Genomic DNA, 17,242 nt, shown 5'->3' with positions numbered 1-17,242 from the left:
AAAGGGACAGGACGAACACTGACCTTGTCTCTTTGCTGTTGTTGCCTTTTTTTTTTCAATTTATGCTGATGAGCTCGCTCGTTATAGAAAGAGCCTTTAATGTATGATCATAATTTAAGTATTATATCTGTCCCTCGATGGACGATAGGAAAACCTTCCCCTTGCCTTGACTACTGTCCAATAAGCACCTAAAGGTTTAGCAGTCTGAAAGCACTCCCCTTCCTACTTGGAGTGCTCCACTGTTTCATATTGATTGCTTGAATTCAAAATGACCACTTGTTCTTGCATATCTTAATTTCACATAGCTCCTGTCTTCTAAATCTGTGTTACAGAGATGAGAATTGGACAGGGGAAGCTGTATCAGATGTTTGGAAACTTGTACCGCAGAGATTTAATCAACAGTGGTAGCCTGTTAATTTTTAAAAGTACCGTTGAATATCAGAGTAATTATAAAATACCATCTGCTGTATTGTGTATTAGCTGAGACGTATGGGCTTGTTTCTTTTTGTGTTTTTTCTCCTCCTAGGTTCCCCATACGACTTCATCTCTCTTGAATGGCTGCAGAAATGGCTGGATGAGTCTACTCCTCCAAAACCTATAGATAACACAGCCTGCCTGTGCTCACATGGCAAACTCCATCCAGATAAAATATCCATTATGAAGAGGATATCGGAGTATGTGGCTGACTTCTTCTACAGGAGATATGGAGGAGGGCCCCGGCTGAACGGTAAGGTGTCAGGCTAGACAAAGCCCTCTCCAAGTCACGTTCTCATGTGCTGAACGTGTTTTAGAGCCTTGTTCTGGTCCCAGCCTCATTTTGAGCCATCCTTTATCATCGTAACTTTATTTCTGCGCATAGCTTTTGTGCTGCGCTGTTACTTCTGGGTGGTTTTTTTTTAATATCACTTAATTACATTAGCATTCAAACAAATACAGTTAGTCTGATTGCAGGGTCTGTTTCATACCTGAGTTCTGCTCTGTCTAGGAAGAGTTGAACTTGGAGGAATTTCTGAGACAGCAATGGTGCATTAGGTTAGAAAACATAATACTTGGAAGGTTTTATGGAGCTGATTCTAGAAAATAACAAAACTTGCACATGCAGCCCCCCAGACTCTTGAAAATTATTTTCCATGCCTGCAGCACCTACAGATCCTGTGTGGGCAGCATTTTGTGGAGCATGTGGATCTGTGCTGCCTCTTGCCGGCAGCCCGTGCTCTGGAGCAGCATAGATGTGCACAGGCCAAGAAAATTACTTACTGTCTTTCACCTTTAGCCTGTCCTGAGCTGTCTCACCCAAGGGAAGCACGTACCTGGTAGCCTATGTGCTTGTGTTGCACACATCTGTCGTGCATTTTGATTTTTGGGGTCAGCCCAGCCCCTACAGTCTTTGGGCATCCCTTAATCAAGCCCCAGGCTTAGTTTCTTTTATAAAGGAGCTCAATAACTCCCACTGAGACCAAATTAGCTCAGCTCCTGCTAGGAGCTTATAGGGAAGAAATGCAACCAGCAGAAACTGCTGTGACGCAGGCAGCCTTTGTAAAAAAAACAGGCCAACATTTATTAGTCAACTGGAAGATCGCCTGCAGGATTTTTTGTTGAGTACGGCTGGAAGGGATGGATCGGATGCACTGCATTCTCCGACTTGCTTCCTTGGATGCGACCCGCTTGCTCCCAGATGAAAATATATGCCTGGTTATAGGATTTCCATTCCTGTTGGTCCAGTGTAGCTTTGCAGGAGGGTTGGGGTTTTTTTCTGGGTTTAACTGGTAAAGTGCCATGATATATGCCTAAACTGTCCTGCCTTCTGACTCGCGTGGCTGTGTGTTGGTGTGACCTGGCTCGCAGTTGTAATTGCAAACTGTTGATACCAGCGGTGGAAAGCTGTGAAGCTGGCGGAACAGATTGCACCTCATCTGAAGCGTTTTATGCTTATTTAAGCTTCAAATGTGGCCTGATGTGGCAGTAACCCCAGAGATCTCCTCATTTACATGTGAAATCTTCGGTCATGAGGCAGGGTAGTTGGTACATACCTGTCTGAGCACGTTCAAACCAGTGAGAAGCTCAGCCACGTGTGCAATAAATTGTGTTTCTTTCTCCACCCACCCCACCCACCCCCCCCCCAGTCAAAGCACTTTGCAAGGACTGCGTGGTAGAAAGGTGTCGAATCCTGCGACTGAAAAACCAGTTAAACGAAGACTACAAAACTGTTACGAACTTGCTGAAGATAACAGTCAAGGGGTATGTAAGTCCCAATGCTTTCAAACATTGTCAGAGATTCTTTTAGAAGTGCTTAAATAGCTTTTTCCTAATGATTTTACTGCTTGGGCTCCGAAAGAGAACAGAGTTGTGATTCACGTTGCCAACGCTATGCTCTCTCTGCAGGAACGACGGGTTTTGGGTTGGAAAGGCATCCTTGCGGAGCTGGCGTCAGTTGGCTCTGGAGCAATTAAATGAACAAGATGAAGACACAGAGCACAGTAATGGAAAAATGAATGGAAATGCACAAAACAAAGGTAGTTCTGCTGCTGTAGAGACCCACCAGCTCCGACCGATACCTCCTAACAAAAGACACGTCAGGTGTTCCTGTAGCTGTTTTGCTTCCCTTGTGTGAGTAGGGAGGGAAGGATAATAAATCAAATAAAAAGCTCCTTCATTTAAGGAGCTTTTTATTTGATAAGCTTCAGAACTGCTGGGTGATCTTCGTACATGGAGAAGAAGATGAGGTAATAAGTAGTCTTGCAAAGCTGTGTAAAATTACCGCCCCAGACACATGATCTTTTCATCCGCTTTTATCTGAATGAGAGAGCGCAGGGGAAGAAGAAACATGAAAATTACCTTGGGGAAGGGATGAAGATGTTTATTGCGAAGGTCTGTGGATGAAACAGCACAGCTGGTAAAGCAGCACTGGCAAAACACAGCCTAGAAGAAAAATCATGAATTGAACTCTCTTCTGTGCCCATATGATGAGTTTGTGAGGTTTTTTAATTTGGCTTCTGCTCTTTAAACCTTTGGAAACTGGATATTTTGTTGAGCTTTTTGTTTCAGAACTAAGGGCAAGAAGCTTGTTTGAATGAAAGTGGAGATGATGGGCTAATGGCATTGATCTTGGGCTTGAAGGCTCCTGGAACACCACAGCCCTCCTGATAATATCCATAAGCTGGCGCTGTTGGTGGAGCTTACATCGAGAAAAGGGTACTTCACCGAGAACTCGTCATTCCTCAGTGGTGACCTTGGTTTCACAACAGGTCACAACTCCCAGTAGTACATTTGAATTACTCATAAGCCAACTTGCTCATTAGGCAGGTCGTTAAACACATTATTGTGTTTATGATGCTCCAATTCAGTGGCCAGCGCTTCTGTCCATGGAACTAGGATTCTTAACTATAATTTATACGTTAATGTGGGGCTTGTCAAATCCTTGGCAGGCTCCCCCCCTTAGTTTGTCAGGCAGCATCTGTTTTAGATCAGTATCCTCAAGGCGAAGAGCGGACTAATATTTTGCCAGGAAGGTTTCTGCTCCCTGCGCTCTTACCTAGACTTCTGTTTAGGTTAAACTCCGAGATCTTTGGGAGCAGTGAACCCCTGTGGTGTTTTAGCCTGTAACAAATGCATTCTTTGTAATCTCACAAAGGACGGGCTTGTGCTCCACACACTTCAAAGCACTCCTACACGGCCTGTAGGCTGTAATCCCGCCTGCCCAGAGGCCAAGACATTTGAGAATAACAAATTTCCTTCCAAAGTTTCCTTTGGGTTAAGGGTTTTGCTGCAATTTGAAAGGCAGCCATGCTCCTTTCCCCCAAAGATTTTTCCTTTCCTTTGGAGGGGAACTCTGTGCAATCTTCTTGTTTGATTTTTTTTTTTTTTTCTTAATTAGATGAATCAAATGAAGAGAAGAGAGAGGAGGAAGAGGAGTTAAATTTTAATGAAGACATTGTTTGCCCCCATGGTAAGTCTCTACGGGGGATGGAGCTGAATATATCTGTTGTTGCTCACTGCTCCAGACATTAACCTTGTAGCCTTTGATCCATCTAAGGCCAACATGAGCAGTTACTGAGGAAATGTGTTTAATTCTCATTGCCTGGTGTTTCTTGACACTCAAACTTTGAGCTTTTATTTGCAAGCACTATCACACTGCAGTCCAAGTTTTGTAAGGCAGTGAAAGGGCTGTAAATGCAGAGATGCTTAGATGCTGGCCTGCAGAGGGGAGCATCCATTCATCTCACTAGCGAAGCAACTTGATGGAGCGAGGGCAGCACCAAGGATCTTCAGCCACTTGGAAGCTCTGAAAGTATTGGGAGAAAAACAGGTGGTATAAATCAGTCAAGGCAGAAGCTGAGAGTATCCATTAAAACAGGAGCACTTACCTAACAACTGTAGAAACATGGGCTTATCTGCCAGTGGCTGTGACTGCCAAGGATATTGATTTACCAACCTGCTGTGTTTTGGTGTCCATTTACATAAGGTTTTGACCCGGTGTTAGTTGTTTTGCTAAGTGATGGTTCATTAGCTACATCCTTGGCTACCCTGTTGTTTAAATCTCACTTTTTTAGCTTGTATGTTGCTCCCAGACACAATTGTTCTAGTAAGCTCGTGTTTGGAGGCACCAATTTCCCTGCCAGGGATGCTTGATCTTGTTCCTAGTAAGAAAGAAACATGCCATAAATTAGCAACACATCTCCTGTCATCAAGGCTAATCAAGGATGTGGAGTAATGGCTTGATAAAGCCTCATTTTAAAGCAGAGTGTTTAAGCACTTTGTCATTTGTCACTGCCATTAGCTGTTTTTCAGAGCCTTTAACGCCGTATTTCCCATTGCCACGAGGCTGCTGCTGTTAAATAAAAGCATGCAGTGTGGTGATGAAACACTTAATGTAGCCAGACATGATAAAAATAGGCCAACAGGCCTTTGAAAATATTATGCTGGTAAATCGCTAGTTGATCTGAGAGTTTGGGTCATATCAGAGCAAATAATTTTAAATATGGGGGCTGCTGGCTGGTCAGATTTAATCGTCTTGAGCTAACCTCCAGTCAGAAAACAACCTTTCCACCTGTAAAATTTCCCTCTGGAGTGTATCAGCAAATCTGTAGTCTCAGTCCTACAGCCTTAATTTTGGCATGGAGGAAGTTCCTGCCTTCATGGTAGGCTCTGGAAAAGCCAGCGCTTTTATCTGTGAGGTCTGGCTGGCCTCCAGAAATGCCATCCGGGCGTTCCCTTAAGAAGTCCCTTTGCATGTGTGCTGCAATTTCTTGCTCTCTGGTAGCTGCCCGACCCCAGTGAATAATTTTTTCCAGATACCATGTTAAGACTTCTTTTGATGTGTGTGCCCAAAACATGTCCTCGGACAGTGGGAGGGGGAAGCAGGGTCAGCAGTGGTTAGGATCATCTTCTTCCAGATGGCAAAGCACTTGTTCCCCGCACACCCAGATCTGATTTTTCCACCTCTCTCCCTCAACAGCGTATTAATCTGTTTTCATTAATCATGCAGTGTGTCAAGGCACTTATTTGTACAAGCTCGTTTTTTTTCCCCTATCCTTGCTGGCTCTGGAAAGCAGCCTGGTCCTGTCTCTGCATATGGTAAAGCTGGGCCACTTGGTCGCGTTTGACGAAGAGCAAGTGGCCAAGTGCTGCAGCGAAGCAGTCCAGCCCGACCTTTGTTTATTAGAGGAAAAGCAGGAGGGGAGCGTTGCTATTTTTTCCCTTTGGGGCTGGCAGAAATCCAGGCTTGGCTGGAGCGAGGAAAGCTGACGGGTCCGTGGGCCTGAGGAGCTGCTTGTAATGTTAAAGAGCTACCAGAGGGTGGGGAGGAAGGAGCCTTTTCTCCCTGTCTTCCTTCTGTAGCTCTTCAGGCTATAGAAAAGCAGATAATAAGGTATTGTGCCCTTTGCCGGACACAGCTCAGCACCATGACTTTGTAGTTGCTGTTTTGCTTCCCTCTAGCTGGTGAAATCCACGTTGAGGTGTGAATACTCCCATGCCGCATCCAAATCCGGCTTGCATCTCGGTGTAGCACCAACTGTTCCTCTTATTTCTCACTGCGACTGCATGTAGCACAGCCGTGCCTTGACTTCCCAGCTGCTGTCTCGTAGGGAGATGTGGTTGTGTTTTCCCCTTGGCAATCATCAAGCCTGCAAGCAGGTGGCTAGTTGGATCCCTGAGCCCTCGTCTTCTCCAGTTTTCCCAAGCCTTGTTTGTCCGCCAGAGCACGTGTTGTCATGCACACGCGTGGTGTCCAAATGCATGAGCGTGCCCTTTCTGCTATGGCTGTCGCTAAAATGACAAATCCCTCACGCTAAACCGTTCTTTGGGATTTTTTTGAGCTGCTTGAGCATGAGGATAAATAATACAGCAGGCAAGTTGTCTGGGGGATAGCTGGTAAATCTTGCTTCAGGTCTTCACACCCCAGTTATTCCCCAGAGCAGATCTAGAGTGCAGAATCTGTCCTTTCCAGATTTTGAGGTGCTTGGATAGATGGCTTCGCGTGCCCTGAGGTGATACAGCAGTAATTTTGTTTTTTAAGGGTGCGGAAAGCACCTGGCTCCTGTTTCATAGGGCATGGGGTTAGTCTGCAGCTTGGTAAATGGAGTCGCCATAAAAATGCAGCTTTGGATAGCCAAGATGAGAAAACAGTAGCCCTGTGCCCTCTTTGGCTTGTCCTTGCTTTTCCAAGCATCTCTTTACTGCTGCTTGTATTTGATCAGCTGCTTGGGTTCATGAGCTTGGAAATCTAAAGGACATTTATATGAATTAAAGTCGTATTATTTTTTTTTCTGTCTAAACAAGGAAATGATAAAGGAGTTGAAGGTGACTTTGTGTATTAGTTGCGCTCTTTCTTGCTGACATGGTGTTGGCTGTTAAGTGCGTGAATATCTTCCCCCACATTTATACCCTGTAATCTCTTAAATCTAGTTAGGGCTGCAAAACATCGCTGAGCACGTCAAGAGCAAAGCTCTTCTCTTGGCTCTCTCTCTGCAGGTGACCTGTGCATATCCGAAAATGAACGGAGGGTGGTTTCGAAGGAAGCCTGGGAGAAACTCAAGCAATATTTTCCAAAGGCCCCTGAATTCCCAAATAACAAAGAGTGCTGTTCCCAGTGCAAGGTATTTGAATGCCAAATAACATACCCTTTTGTTGACCGTAAATAGATGGTCATATTTCTAGTTTTCTTTTTGATATGACCCAGTGCAGTGGAGGGAAGTAATGTCATCTTTTAATAGCAGCTAGGAACTGAAGCTGTGGTGTAATTAACTGTTTCATGCAGATTTTGGAGCGCGAAGGGGAGGAAAACGAAGCCCTGCATAAGATGATGGCCAGCGAGCAGAAGACTTCTCTCCAGAACCTGTTTCACGATAAATGCAGACCTTGCCTGGGCAGCTGGCCTCAGGTACGGGAAGGAGGGCAACTAGGGGGACGTAGCAGGGCTTGGGAGAGGTTTTTATTAGCTTTTATCCCTCTCTCTAAGAAATTTTATTTCACCTGCGAGAGAGGCTGCCTGATAATCATTCACTCTGTCCAAGTGAGACTGTGCCTGCACTGGGAAGCCTGTGCCAGTGGAGCTTACACGTGTGTTGTGCCGAGGTGTGATTTCCCCTGATTAGCTGTGCTGGCGCAGAGCCCTGCTAAAGACACACGAGAATGGCTCGTGTGCCAACATAGCTGTCGCTGGCCAGGAGTCAGCTAGATAAGCAGTGACAATATTTCTGCTGTGGTTCCATCCACCCCTAGAAGAACCGAAACGGTGCGGCCGTACCGGTGGAGGCAGCTTTCCACCGCCCCCCATTTGCCTTCCTGTGCAGGCCAGCCTATTGCTGCTGGTCAGACAAAATTCACGTGTGCTCCAGCATCCTCCTACGTCCCGAGAGCTCAGGCAAAGCTTCCCTAAATGCTGAAGCCCTGCAAATAGGAGTGACGGTCGTGCAAGACCTCTCGTACCGGCTTCTCCCCGGTACAAGCATGCAGCTCTCCAGGACTTTCTTGGGGCTTCAAGGCAGCTCAAAAGAAATGGCACAAGCTGTTGGCTCCACGCCTTGGCTCCTGGACGTCTCGCGGCGCTGATTAATGATTGACTCTTAGATCCTGCCAAGCTGCTTTGGCAGGTGTCTGCCTTGGTCGCTCGTACGTGTGAGGGCAGCCTGTCGCTCTCGGGTGCCTTATCCAGCCATGAATAAATATCGAGGTCAATACAGATCCATGTCTCGGAACTGGGGAGCCCCAAAAGGATTTAAATGGGAAACGGTCTGTGCTGAGCTGGAGAGCTGCCAGGCCCTATCAGCAGTATTTAAGGATAGTAGGTTGGGTCTGCTTTGGTAGCTGGAGTAAGTGATGGAAAGCTGGAGCCCATCACCATGGGTATGCTTGAAATATGAGGGTCTCTCCAGGCAGCGAGGCTATGTCCTCCGCTGTCTTTGAATTTCCCAAGGGAGCCTGATAAAAGAGTTGAGGATCTTTTCCTCAAGCTTTTTGAGTTTTCCTGATACAAAACAGTTGAGGTTTGGGGAAGAAAATAAGCAGAGCGGTTCAATCGAGAGGAGATGAAGGGAGATTAAAAAAATATGTGTATTCCTCAGGTGTGCTGAATTTTCCTGCAGCAAGATGGAGTGAGCCCTTAAATCTGAATTAGGGAAGGTGGTGAGGCTAGGTGAGCGTGGAAATGATTTTGTCACCCAGCTCTTAGGATCTTAGTGGTTTCTTGTCCAGGAGCAGACTATATAATGGCAAATCAGTTAGGACAGGAAAACAATGGTTTCTTCTAAAACCTCTGTGTTATGGGGGTGCATGGCCATAGTTTTGAATCCGTGCTGCTGCCAAAAGGAGAAACTTTTGGATTTTGATGGGTGAAGCAAATGAGGCAGGTTGGGGTGATCTCACCCCACACCCATGGGGGTGCAAAGACACATCTGTTTTAGACCCCAAGTACCTGGCGAGAGAAAACACGGTGCTGGGGAGTCTTAGCTGCTCCAGGGAAATGGCCATTTCCTGCTATGACTTAAAGGTAACGGGATCTAAAGATAAACTAACTGTAATAAACACAAGATTAGTAATGTAAGTGCTTAGTACTTGATCCCAAATTATTTTACTTGGCTTTCCCAGCGCGCTTGGATGGAGTTGTCATGGTAAAAGCGCTGAGGTCTCGAAGAGAATGAGCACTGCAGAAAAAGCTGAACAGTCATTGCTTCTCTATTGTTGGATTAATTTAAAACGATCCTTTTTTTTTCCTCTTTTCACCTCCAGGAGACAGATGAGCTGTATATTGTTTCACAGTTCTTTGTAGAAGAATGGAGGAAATTTGTCAGGTAACTTGGCCCGAGGTTTTTGGTGCTTTTTATTGCTTTTTGGGGGGGCTGTAGATAATGATTTTGCTTTTGAGTCCCAGTGCAGTGTGTAGTTACCTGCAGTTTGCCTTTGTGGAAACAAGGAAGCTGATTTTTGCAGGACTTGTATCAGTTGTAATATGTTGTAAGAAACTGAATTTCCTTGTTTACCGTGTCTTAACCAGATGGTCGGATTAGATAGTAACCTGATTAGTTTTTTCATCTGTCTGGAGCTGTATCCTAGGCAAAGGTCACCGCTCAATCCTGTTTCCACGGGCTGCTGGTGGTAGGAGATGGAAATCTCTGCTAGATAGGAGAGTAATTTTGCAACGTGCAGGAACGCAGATCTGATTTCCTCGTTGGTAGTAGCTTAATATTCCCTGTTGGAATGCCTTCTGTAAATAGTCACCTGTGATTTCTTTTTGACTGCCTGCAGAGTTGTGGTTTTTGTGAAATAACCTGACCAAGCTTTGCAAACCACTTTCCTTTGCCTGCGCAGGAGGCCGACGCGATGCAGCCCCGTGTCCTCAGTAGGAAACAGCGCTCTTCTCTGCCCCCATGGCGGCCTCATGTTCACCTATGCTTCCATGACCAAAGAAGACTCCAAACTGTGAGTTTCTTCTCTTCACGCATCTGCCTTTGCCAGGTGCCTTTGTCTCTCACGTGCCTCTGGGAACATTTCCAGAGGCTTGCTGAGCTGCAGCAACACGAGGAGCAAATGCTTTCCCTTGAACAAAATTAACATAGATGCTTTCTTAGGCTCACCTTAGCCTTCATGTGAGGCAAGACCTAAATTGTCAAAGGATGCTGGGTCAGGAAAAAAGAGAGCTTACTTCAGCTTGGCTAGTTCCTAACAATAAACTACCCTGAATTTGACCGGAGCATAGAAACATCCAGCTTCCTTACGATTTTCTTTCTGTGAGAGTTGCCCCTGGAACACTGGACACTGGGCTGGAGTTCATGCTCCATAGCATTTCTTCTGCAATGATGCAGAACTAAAAGTAGCAGATCTTCTACTCCTCTCCTCCTCCATCCTCCCTCCGGCATGACTGGAGCAGAACAGCGTCACTAATAACACGCTACTGTTTCCCTGTTATCTTGGGCGTACAGGCCCTCCCATGTAGCTGGAGTTATGGATTGGTTTTGCAACTTTTCTTTCATTAACAGACTAAAAAAGAAAAGGGGAGGCTGTTCAGGAGCTCAGAGCTTGGCTTTTCCATGTCATAAAGCGCGTTCTTGTTCCTTTGCACAGTATAGCTCTAATATGGCCCAGCGAGTGGGAGAGGATTCAAAAACTCTTCGTCGTGGATCACGTCATCAAAATCACCCGAACGCAGGCTGCCGGGGCAGACCCCGAGAGTGCGCTTTACGGCTCTGAGCCCCGTGAGTGAATCTTTTGCCACTGTCCGCACTCTATTCTTTTGCTAATTGGTGCCCACTCCCTGGGAAATGGCTCCTTTTTCAGATAAAGGGTCAGATCTAAGGGGATCAGTGGTAAACAGGGAGCTTGGCAGATGCCCGTGGTTATGTGATCCACTCCAGGTTAGCGGTGAGAGGCATTGGGCAGGTGTCTCCAAGGAGCTGAAGCAATTAAGTGCATTTTTCCTTTGTGCCTCCCCAGAACTCTGTCCAGAGTGCAGAGAAGGGCTGTTATGCCAACAGCAGCGTGACTTGCGTGAGTACACACAAGCAACCATCTACATCCATAAAGTGGTGGATAATAAAAAGGTACGGGCTCTCTCCCTCAGTCCTTGCTCATCCTGGCTCAGTTTCATTTAACAGAAACTGCAACAAGTACCCAAATAATGATCTGAACACGGCGGCGAGGTGGCTATCGCAGCCTCCCGCGTCCCGGCAGGATTGGGACCTGCTGGTGGGGATGCTGGGTGGCCTGTGGTGGTGGGCAGGGCTGCTCTCTGCGGGCAAAAAGCACCCAGCTCCGTGGCTCATGGAAGCTATCGCTTTGGCGAAAAGAGCAAATGGGAAAATTCTGGCTGGAGCCGCCCTGAAAATTTGGTCTCCTCGAAGCTTCCTTTTGCCAAACCAAATCCTTTGTGTTATCAGGTATCTTCATGGCTGTTCCCAGCTTTGATTATTTTAGGCAATGTTGTAACCATTTCTGTATTCATAATTGCGTTATCGGGCTCTACCTGTTCTCCTCCCCCTCCAATATTTGTCATTTCCTTTCTTGGTTGCTCAAGTGACATTTATTCCTAGATAGAAATAAGGTCTTAACTCTGCGCTGATGAAATAGCAGTGAACTTAGAGATGGTTTTCAGGATCCCCTACAAAGCTGTGAATTATGTCTCTGCTTTACTGGTGCCTTAAGGGATCAGTATCAGTCTAGAATTGGCTTTACAGGTACCCAAAAGCTGGTCACAGTAAGTCTTCTTCCTTAGGGCTTGTTTTATGCTTTAAGGGGGAAACCAAGGCTCATGGGCAAGCTCAGATAAAGATGTTCCCTGCACCTTTGCAGCATGGGTGGTTTGGGTTTTTTTACCTCTCATTGATATCTACCTCCCTGTCAATCTAAGGGAGGAGCTGAAGCCTGGAGAACTGCAGGGTTCTGGAGGCTGGATGGGTTTCTGCCTTGGTTGTGAGATGGAGAGCATGCAGCACAGTGGCTGCTCAAGAGAGCCATCAGCTAGGGGATATCAGCCTGTCTGGAGGCTGAATCTCGAGGCTGTATCTTGGCTCTGGTGCAGAGGAGGGTGGTGTTTTTTTTTTCTGGGGCTGGACAGGACGCTGCTCACACGTGGGGCTGGCAAAAGACAGGCAGCTATTCTTTGCCGAGCAGCTGGAGTTGGAGAGAGGAGGCGAGAGCTTGCCTGCAAGATCCCTCATTAACAGGGCAGCCTCAGCAAGATGCAAAGCAGCAATAATGCTCGCCAGCAGCGCGGCAGCACTGCCCGCGAGGATTGCAGACAGTAACACTCAAAGCTACTGCTTCCTTCCCCACCAGTTTTGATTTGCAAAGCCAGAGAGTGTTTCCCATTCCCTCGCCCCTGCTCTTCCCCCACTCTGCAACCCCAGGGTACCTCCTTTGGCTGACACTGCAAGAGGGAAGCCATGGCCATATAAAATCAGTGTAGGGCAGCACTGCTGGAATCCGGAGGGCTCTGGGGAGGCTGTGGTTGGTGCTGGATGTTTGGAAGCTGGGATTGTATTGTTAATTGCAAATACATTGATGGAGAAGCGAGCTGTCAGGCATCCAGGATGGAGAGCGCACCAGTCTCCTGGGCTCTTGCAAACCCCAGCTCCAGCTGAAGCATAGATTTGAATTCAAGTCCGGCAGATCCATGCCTCCTGGAGTGACTTATACAGAACTGAACATCCTTTTTATTTATATGTTTGTGTAAATTATTTAGATTTCATTTACTTACAACCTCCAGACCCATAAATAATGGTGCTGAGTGCCTCTGTTGGTCTGCTGTGGGGATGGCTAAGTGTCTAATTTACAGATAATACTCCTTTCTCTGTGTTAGGGCTTTCGTAATACACTTAGATGAACCAGAGAAGCAGCCAGCTAATGGGAAAGAAATCAGTCCAGGCCCCTGGAGACTTTCCCTTTGCCTAGAGAGGAGGGTAGGTCCTGAGCTGCAGGAAGCACCTGCAATTCAATAGAGAAGCTTGTTCTCCTGAGCTGAATCCCCCCATGGTTCGATGCAGCTGGGAAGGGGTGAAGAAGACTTTGCAGAGCATGTGGAGCAGATCCCTGGGTTGTTCCTGCTCTGCCTTGGTTCATTGGATCAATGTGGCATCCTGGAAGTCTCTGCAAGCTGTTTGCCATGATGTGACAGTGTGGGTTGATGCTGTCGGGTTAGTTACGGAGAATGATTTTTATGACTTCAGGTAATGAAGGACGCTGCTCCAGAGCTGAACGTGAGCAGCTCCGAAGCTGAAGAGGAAAGGGAGGAAAACAAGCCAGAGGGGGAGCAAGACCCAGATTTTAACCAGGTAGAGATCAAAAATACCACCAGGTTCCTTGGTTTTTGCATCATCTTCTTGAGTCAGCATGATGGGATAGCCCTCCTCCTCCATTTGCTGCTAGCAGGCAAAACCAACAGTGTCTTAAATTATTTTAATGGTCATACCGCACCATCCCTTTGTTTTTGGAGAGATCAAATATTGATGGTGACTCCTACGCTTGGCTGGTAATCCGCCCTGCACTAGCATTAGAAGCAGGAACCGAGGTTTCAAGCAAAGTCCTTTGGTCCTCCTGGTACTTGCATGCGGTGGTTTGCTTTCGAAGGGACTTTTCAGCACTTTGTGCCTTCCCTCGCATGACCGACTTGCCCGAAACACAGTCCAGGGTACGGGGAGGTTGTATTTTCCACCAATCCCAAACTCGGGCTCCTGATTTTTGCCTCTTGTTTCTAGACTAATGGTGGTGCGAAGCGCCAGAAGATCTCGCACCAGAGCTACATCACTTACCAAAAGCAAGGCATCAGGCGAAGCACCCGGCACCGGAAAGTCAGAGGGGAGAAAGCGCTGCTGGTTTCTGCTAATCAGACACTGAAAGAACTGAAAATACAGGTAAGGTGTTTTTCCTCCAAGGAATGAGTCGTCTCGAGTAAGAAAACACAAAATGAGGAGCATGCGGCTGGGAGGGGATGGAGGGGAAGAGTATAAAATCCCACGTGGCATCAAAAGGCCCGTGTTGCTCTTCTAAACATGGTATTTTTGTGTAGCTCAGCGGTTTGTTTTTCCCTCCGCAAAAAATCAGCGTGTCTCATTGTGTTGGCACAGATCATGCATGCATTTTCAGTTGCCCCCTTCGACCAGAATTTGTCGATCGACGGGAAGATACTGAGCGATGACACCGCAACGCTCGGCAGCCTGGGAGTCATCCCTGAGTCCGTCATTTTATTAAAGGTAATGTGAGAGTCCGGCTGCTGAAATGAAGTTGAATAAAGCAGAGAATTGAACTGATTTTTGTACAAGCAAAGAAAAACATGTTGTGGTGCATGTGAAAACTGCTGTGCACTAGATGTGCCCACCCATGGGTGCTCGGTAGCCTAATTTAATGAGTTCCTCCTGAAGCTCCTTCTTGGAGGAGGAAAATCCTCTTTTTTTTTAAAGGAGCTTTTATTATCTGGTCTTTGCTGCTGAGCTGGATGCCTACCAGCCCAAAATATGGCTAAAGTATGGAGCAAGTCCTCCCCTCTTGTTCCCAGACAGTGTTTGGGCAAGAGACCTGTTCCCCGCTCCCCTCCAGAGCAGCACCGTGAACCGATCGGGCTGTGAACTTCCAAATGAGGTGGCTTGTTCATTAATCCCCTGCTCCACTTTATTTTCCAGGCTGATGAACCAATTGCAGATTACGCAGCGATGGATGACGTTATGCAAGGTGAGGTGGGGGGGGGGACCCTGGAAGGTTTTGGGGTTCAGGGAAGGCACCTCGCCACTGTGATTTTGGGAGATGTATTGGTGGCCAAGGATTGTGTTGGGGTTAGGTTGTAAAGGTAGAAAATAGAGATGTTGAATCTTTCCTGTCACTGTCAATGGGAGATTCAGTGGTACGCCACCACTCCAACAAAAGATCCCTTTAGAAACGACTTGTTGGGAGACTTCTAACCCTGTGCCTTTTTCTTTCCATCTTCAGTTTGTATGCCTGAAGAAGGATTTAAAGGTGAGTCTGGGGGTTCCCCCCCCCGCCTTTATTTAAGCCCATGCTAACTTCATCTCCATCCCGTAAGCGTCATCATCTTTTGGTGATTGTCTTTTTTTCTCCTCAGGGACTGGTTTACTTGGACACTGATGGTTTTCTGAGCAACAGAGGAGCGACCAGAAGGGAAGAGGATTTTGACATGGTAGGGCATTAAAAGAAAAAAAAGGTGGATACAGGACTGAACTCTTTGACTCTTCCAGAAGGCAGAAACCCATTCTGAAATGACTGCCCCCCCCCCCCCCCCCCAAATGCCTTATGTCAAAGCAGATTGCACTGAAGGACATCCTGCCTTCAAGAGAACGTTCCCGATTTTATATTTAATAAAGCAACAGGAAGGTTGGAAAGTTTAGCAGCAGTAAGAGCGTATCATGTTTACAGGCGAGGGAGACGGAGGCATTCTTGTGTATTCCCTGACTCAAATCCCGCACCGCGCTCGTCTGTCCGAAAAGGGGTTGTAATCCAGTAGATCAAAAACATCTTGATCTGTTCTCGAGTAACTCTTTAGGCGTAACCTGCTTACAGATAATCCTGTCTTTGATCCACTATTACTCTTTCAGTACAGCATGGAAGTAAAGAAGTTGTTACTTGTGAGGAATGTCTAGCTCTTTCAAAAAAAAAAAAAAAAAAAAACCACCACCAAAAAACCCCCCCAAACTTCATCTTATTTAACTGAAAATGTAAGCTGTGGTCTGCCTCCGAAAGCCTTCCATGGCGGAGGGGACGGGGAGCTGCCTCCCTCGCCGGCTTTTCAGCCGCTCGCCTTCACTTCCAAATGTTTGATGATCTTTCAATAACCACCTGGTCTTTCTCTGTGAACTGTGTTTTTTAGAAACGTGGGGTATTTTAACGACTTTTGATAACATCTTTTCCTCCAGTCCGGGACTGCCAGGAGCGCTCACGCCCATGGCTTGGGGGAGCCTGAACCAGAGCAAAGGGGGTGCGGGTGGGTGCCCTGTTTCCCATGGGAAGAGGTTTTGGTTTTTTTCCCCCCCTCTGTTCTCCTCATTTTTCAGGAATGCACTAATAATTTTTTTTTTTTTCATCTGTAGCTCCCAGAAAGGATCTCTCCCCATTACCCATTAGTAGCAGGAAATAGTGTACCGCTTCCAGACTTAAAAAAAAAAGGGCACTGTCGAGGTATCTCTGTAATAAAGTTAGACGTTTCCTCTTCCTTTTCAGCCTTTTAACTTGTTTCCGCGGCAAAACGCGATGCAGAGAGTTGGGTTGCTGCCGCATCAGCTTCATTTTTTTTAAAGGACTGCAGCAGTTTGGGGCTGTGAGAAGAGGGCAGGGGGCACATATCCCATCCTAACAACCCCAGTAGCGTTTATTTTAAATTTTATCTTTTATCCGAAGAATTACAGCTGCCCTTTGCTGAGAACGGGGGCTCCTCATCCTCCTCCCCGTCCCCAGTGGGTTTTGGGGCGAAGCAGCCAGCATCTGGGGGGCTGTGGAGCTCTTAAAAGGTGGGTTTTGGGGCAATTTGGACCCGCGTATTCTTTCCCAAGGTAAAGACGTCAGCAGGAATTCGGCATGCCAAAGCCGCTTCATCCTTTGGGAACGGGCAGGAGGTTTTCTTCTTCCCAGACTGAAGCACTCGCTTGTGTACATATTCCCTGGAAATTCCGTTGTTGTTTCTATTTTTTCCAATTTGCTGTTAATTTTTTTTTTTAATGTTACAAACAATCTCTTCCTTGAGCTTATAACTTTGCAAAATTAAAGTCTCTAAACTCAGCGGGTTAAGGTATTAGCCGGGGCCGTGGCAGTGTTTCCGAGAAGTGATGTATGGCTGCACTGTGGCATCGCCGTATCTCACCAAGGACACAGGTACAAGATGTGATCAAAGGCCCAATTACCGTTTTGTCTGTTATTTGCAAACATTATCGGATTAAAATTGTCATTTGAGCTGTGGAAGCCTTATTAAAGCGCATACACATGGTCCGTCTTGTATTTTAACACCTCGCCTGAAGGATGGGGATTTCTTAGGCTGCAAATCTCGCTCCGGGCCATCCTAAAAAAAGGGCTGGGGATGGGAGCGAGCGGGATCCCTCCGGAGCTGGGCATCGCACCAACCTTGGCACATGGCGTGGTTTTTATTGGAGGCTCGGCGGTGCTGTGTGCCGCTTGGCAACCCTTTCCCCATGGAAGCACCGGTGCGGGATGGGCCAAGGCAGCTGCAGGGTTGGTTTTGGTGTCCCCAACCCCACGCCGGCGCGTCACGTCCCACCCTGTCCCCGCGCTGGCGCGTTGCCCGGGTTGCCGC

At 46.9% G+C, this 17,242-nt stretch overlaps 1 protein-coding gene across 4 annotated transcripts in view; it reads left to right on the top strand.

The window, feature by feature from the left end:
* The window catches only part of USP48 (ubiquitin specific peptidase 48), a 30,381-nt gene extending 13,463 nt beyond the window's left edge, over positions 1 to 16,918 (top strand). The window contains exons 12-27 of one of the 4 annotated variants that reach the window (XM_052791347.1): positions 527 to 727; positions 2,124 to 2,238; positions 2,383 to 2,513; positions 3,875 to 3,946; positions 6,973 to 7,097; positions 7,259 to 7,381; positions 9,229 to 9,290; positions 9,808 to 9,918; positions 10,561 to 10,691; positions 10,930 to 11,036; positions 13,161 to 13,265; positions 13,689 to 13,844; positions 14,058 to 14,183; positions 14,610 to 14,658; positions 14,914 to 14,940; positions 15,047 to 16,918. In XM_052791347.1, the coding sequence (XP_052647307.1) occupies positions 527 to 727; positions 2,124 to 2,238; positions 2,383 to 2,513; positions 3,875 to 3,946; positions 6,973 to 7,097; positions 7,259 to 7,381; positions 9,229 to 9,290; positions 9,808 to 9,918; positions 10,561 to 10,691; positions 10,930 to 11,036; positions 13,161 to 13,265; positions 13,689 to 13,844; positions 14,058 to 14,183; positions 14,610 to 14,658; positions 14,914 to 14,940; positions 15,047 to 15,069 (1,664 nt within the window). In that variant the 3' untranslated portion in view covers positions 15,070 to 16,918. Of the gene's footprint in view, positions 1 to 526; positions 728 to 2,123; positions 2,239 to 2,382; positions 2,514 to 3,874; positions 3,947 to 6,972; positions 7,098 to 7,258; positions 7,382 to 9,228; positions 9,291 to 9,807; positions 9,919 to 10,560; positions 10,692 to 10,929; positions 11,037 to 13,160; positions 13,266 to 13,688; positions 13,845 to 14,057; positions 14,184 to 14,609; positions 14,659 to 14,913; positions 14,941 to 15,046 lie in introns of those variants that run through there. The other 3 variants (XM_052791348.1, XR_008235865.1, XR_008235864.1) reach the window with 3 other exon arrangements.
* Positions 16,919 to 17,242: the final 324 nt, after the last annotated feature.

Source organism: Harpia harpyja, chromosome 7 (assembly GCF_026419915.1).
Source record: "Harpia harpyja isolate bHarHar1 chromosome 7, bHarHar1 primary haplotype, whole genome shotgun sequence".
Lineage (NCBI taxonomy): Eukaryota > Metazoa > Chordata > Aves > Accipitriformes > Accipitridae > Harpia > Harpia harpyja.
This window is presented reverse-complemented; position numbering and strand designations above follow the sequence as displayed.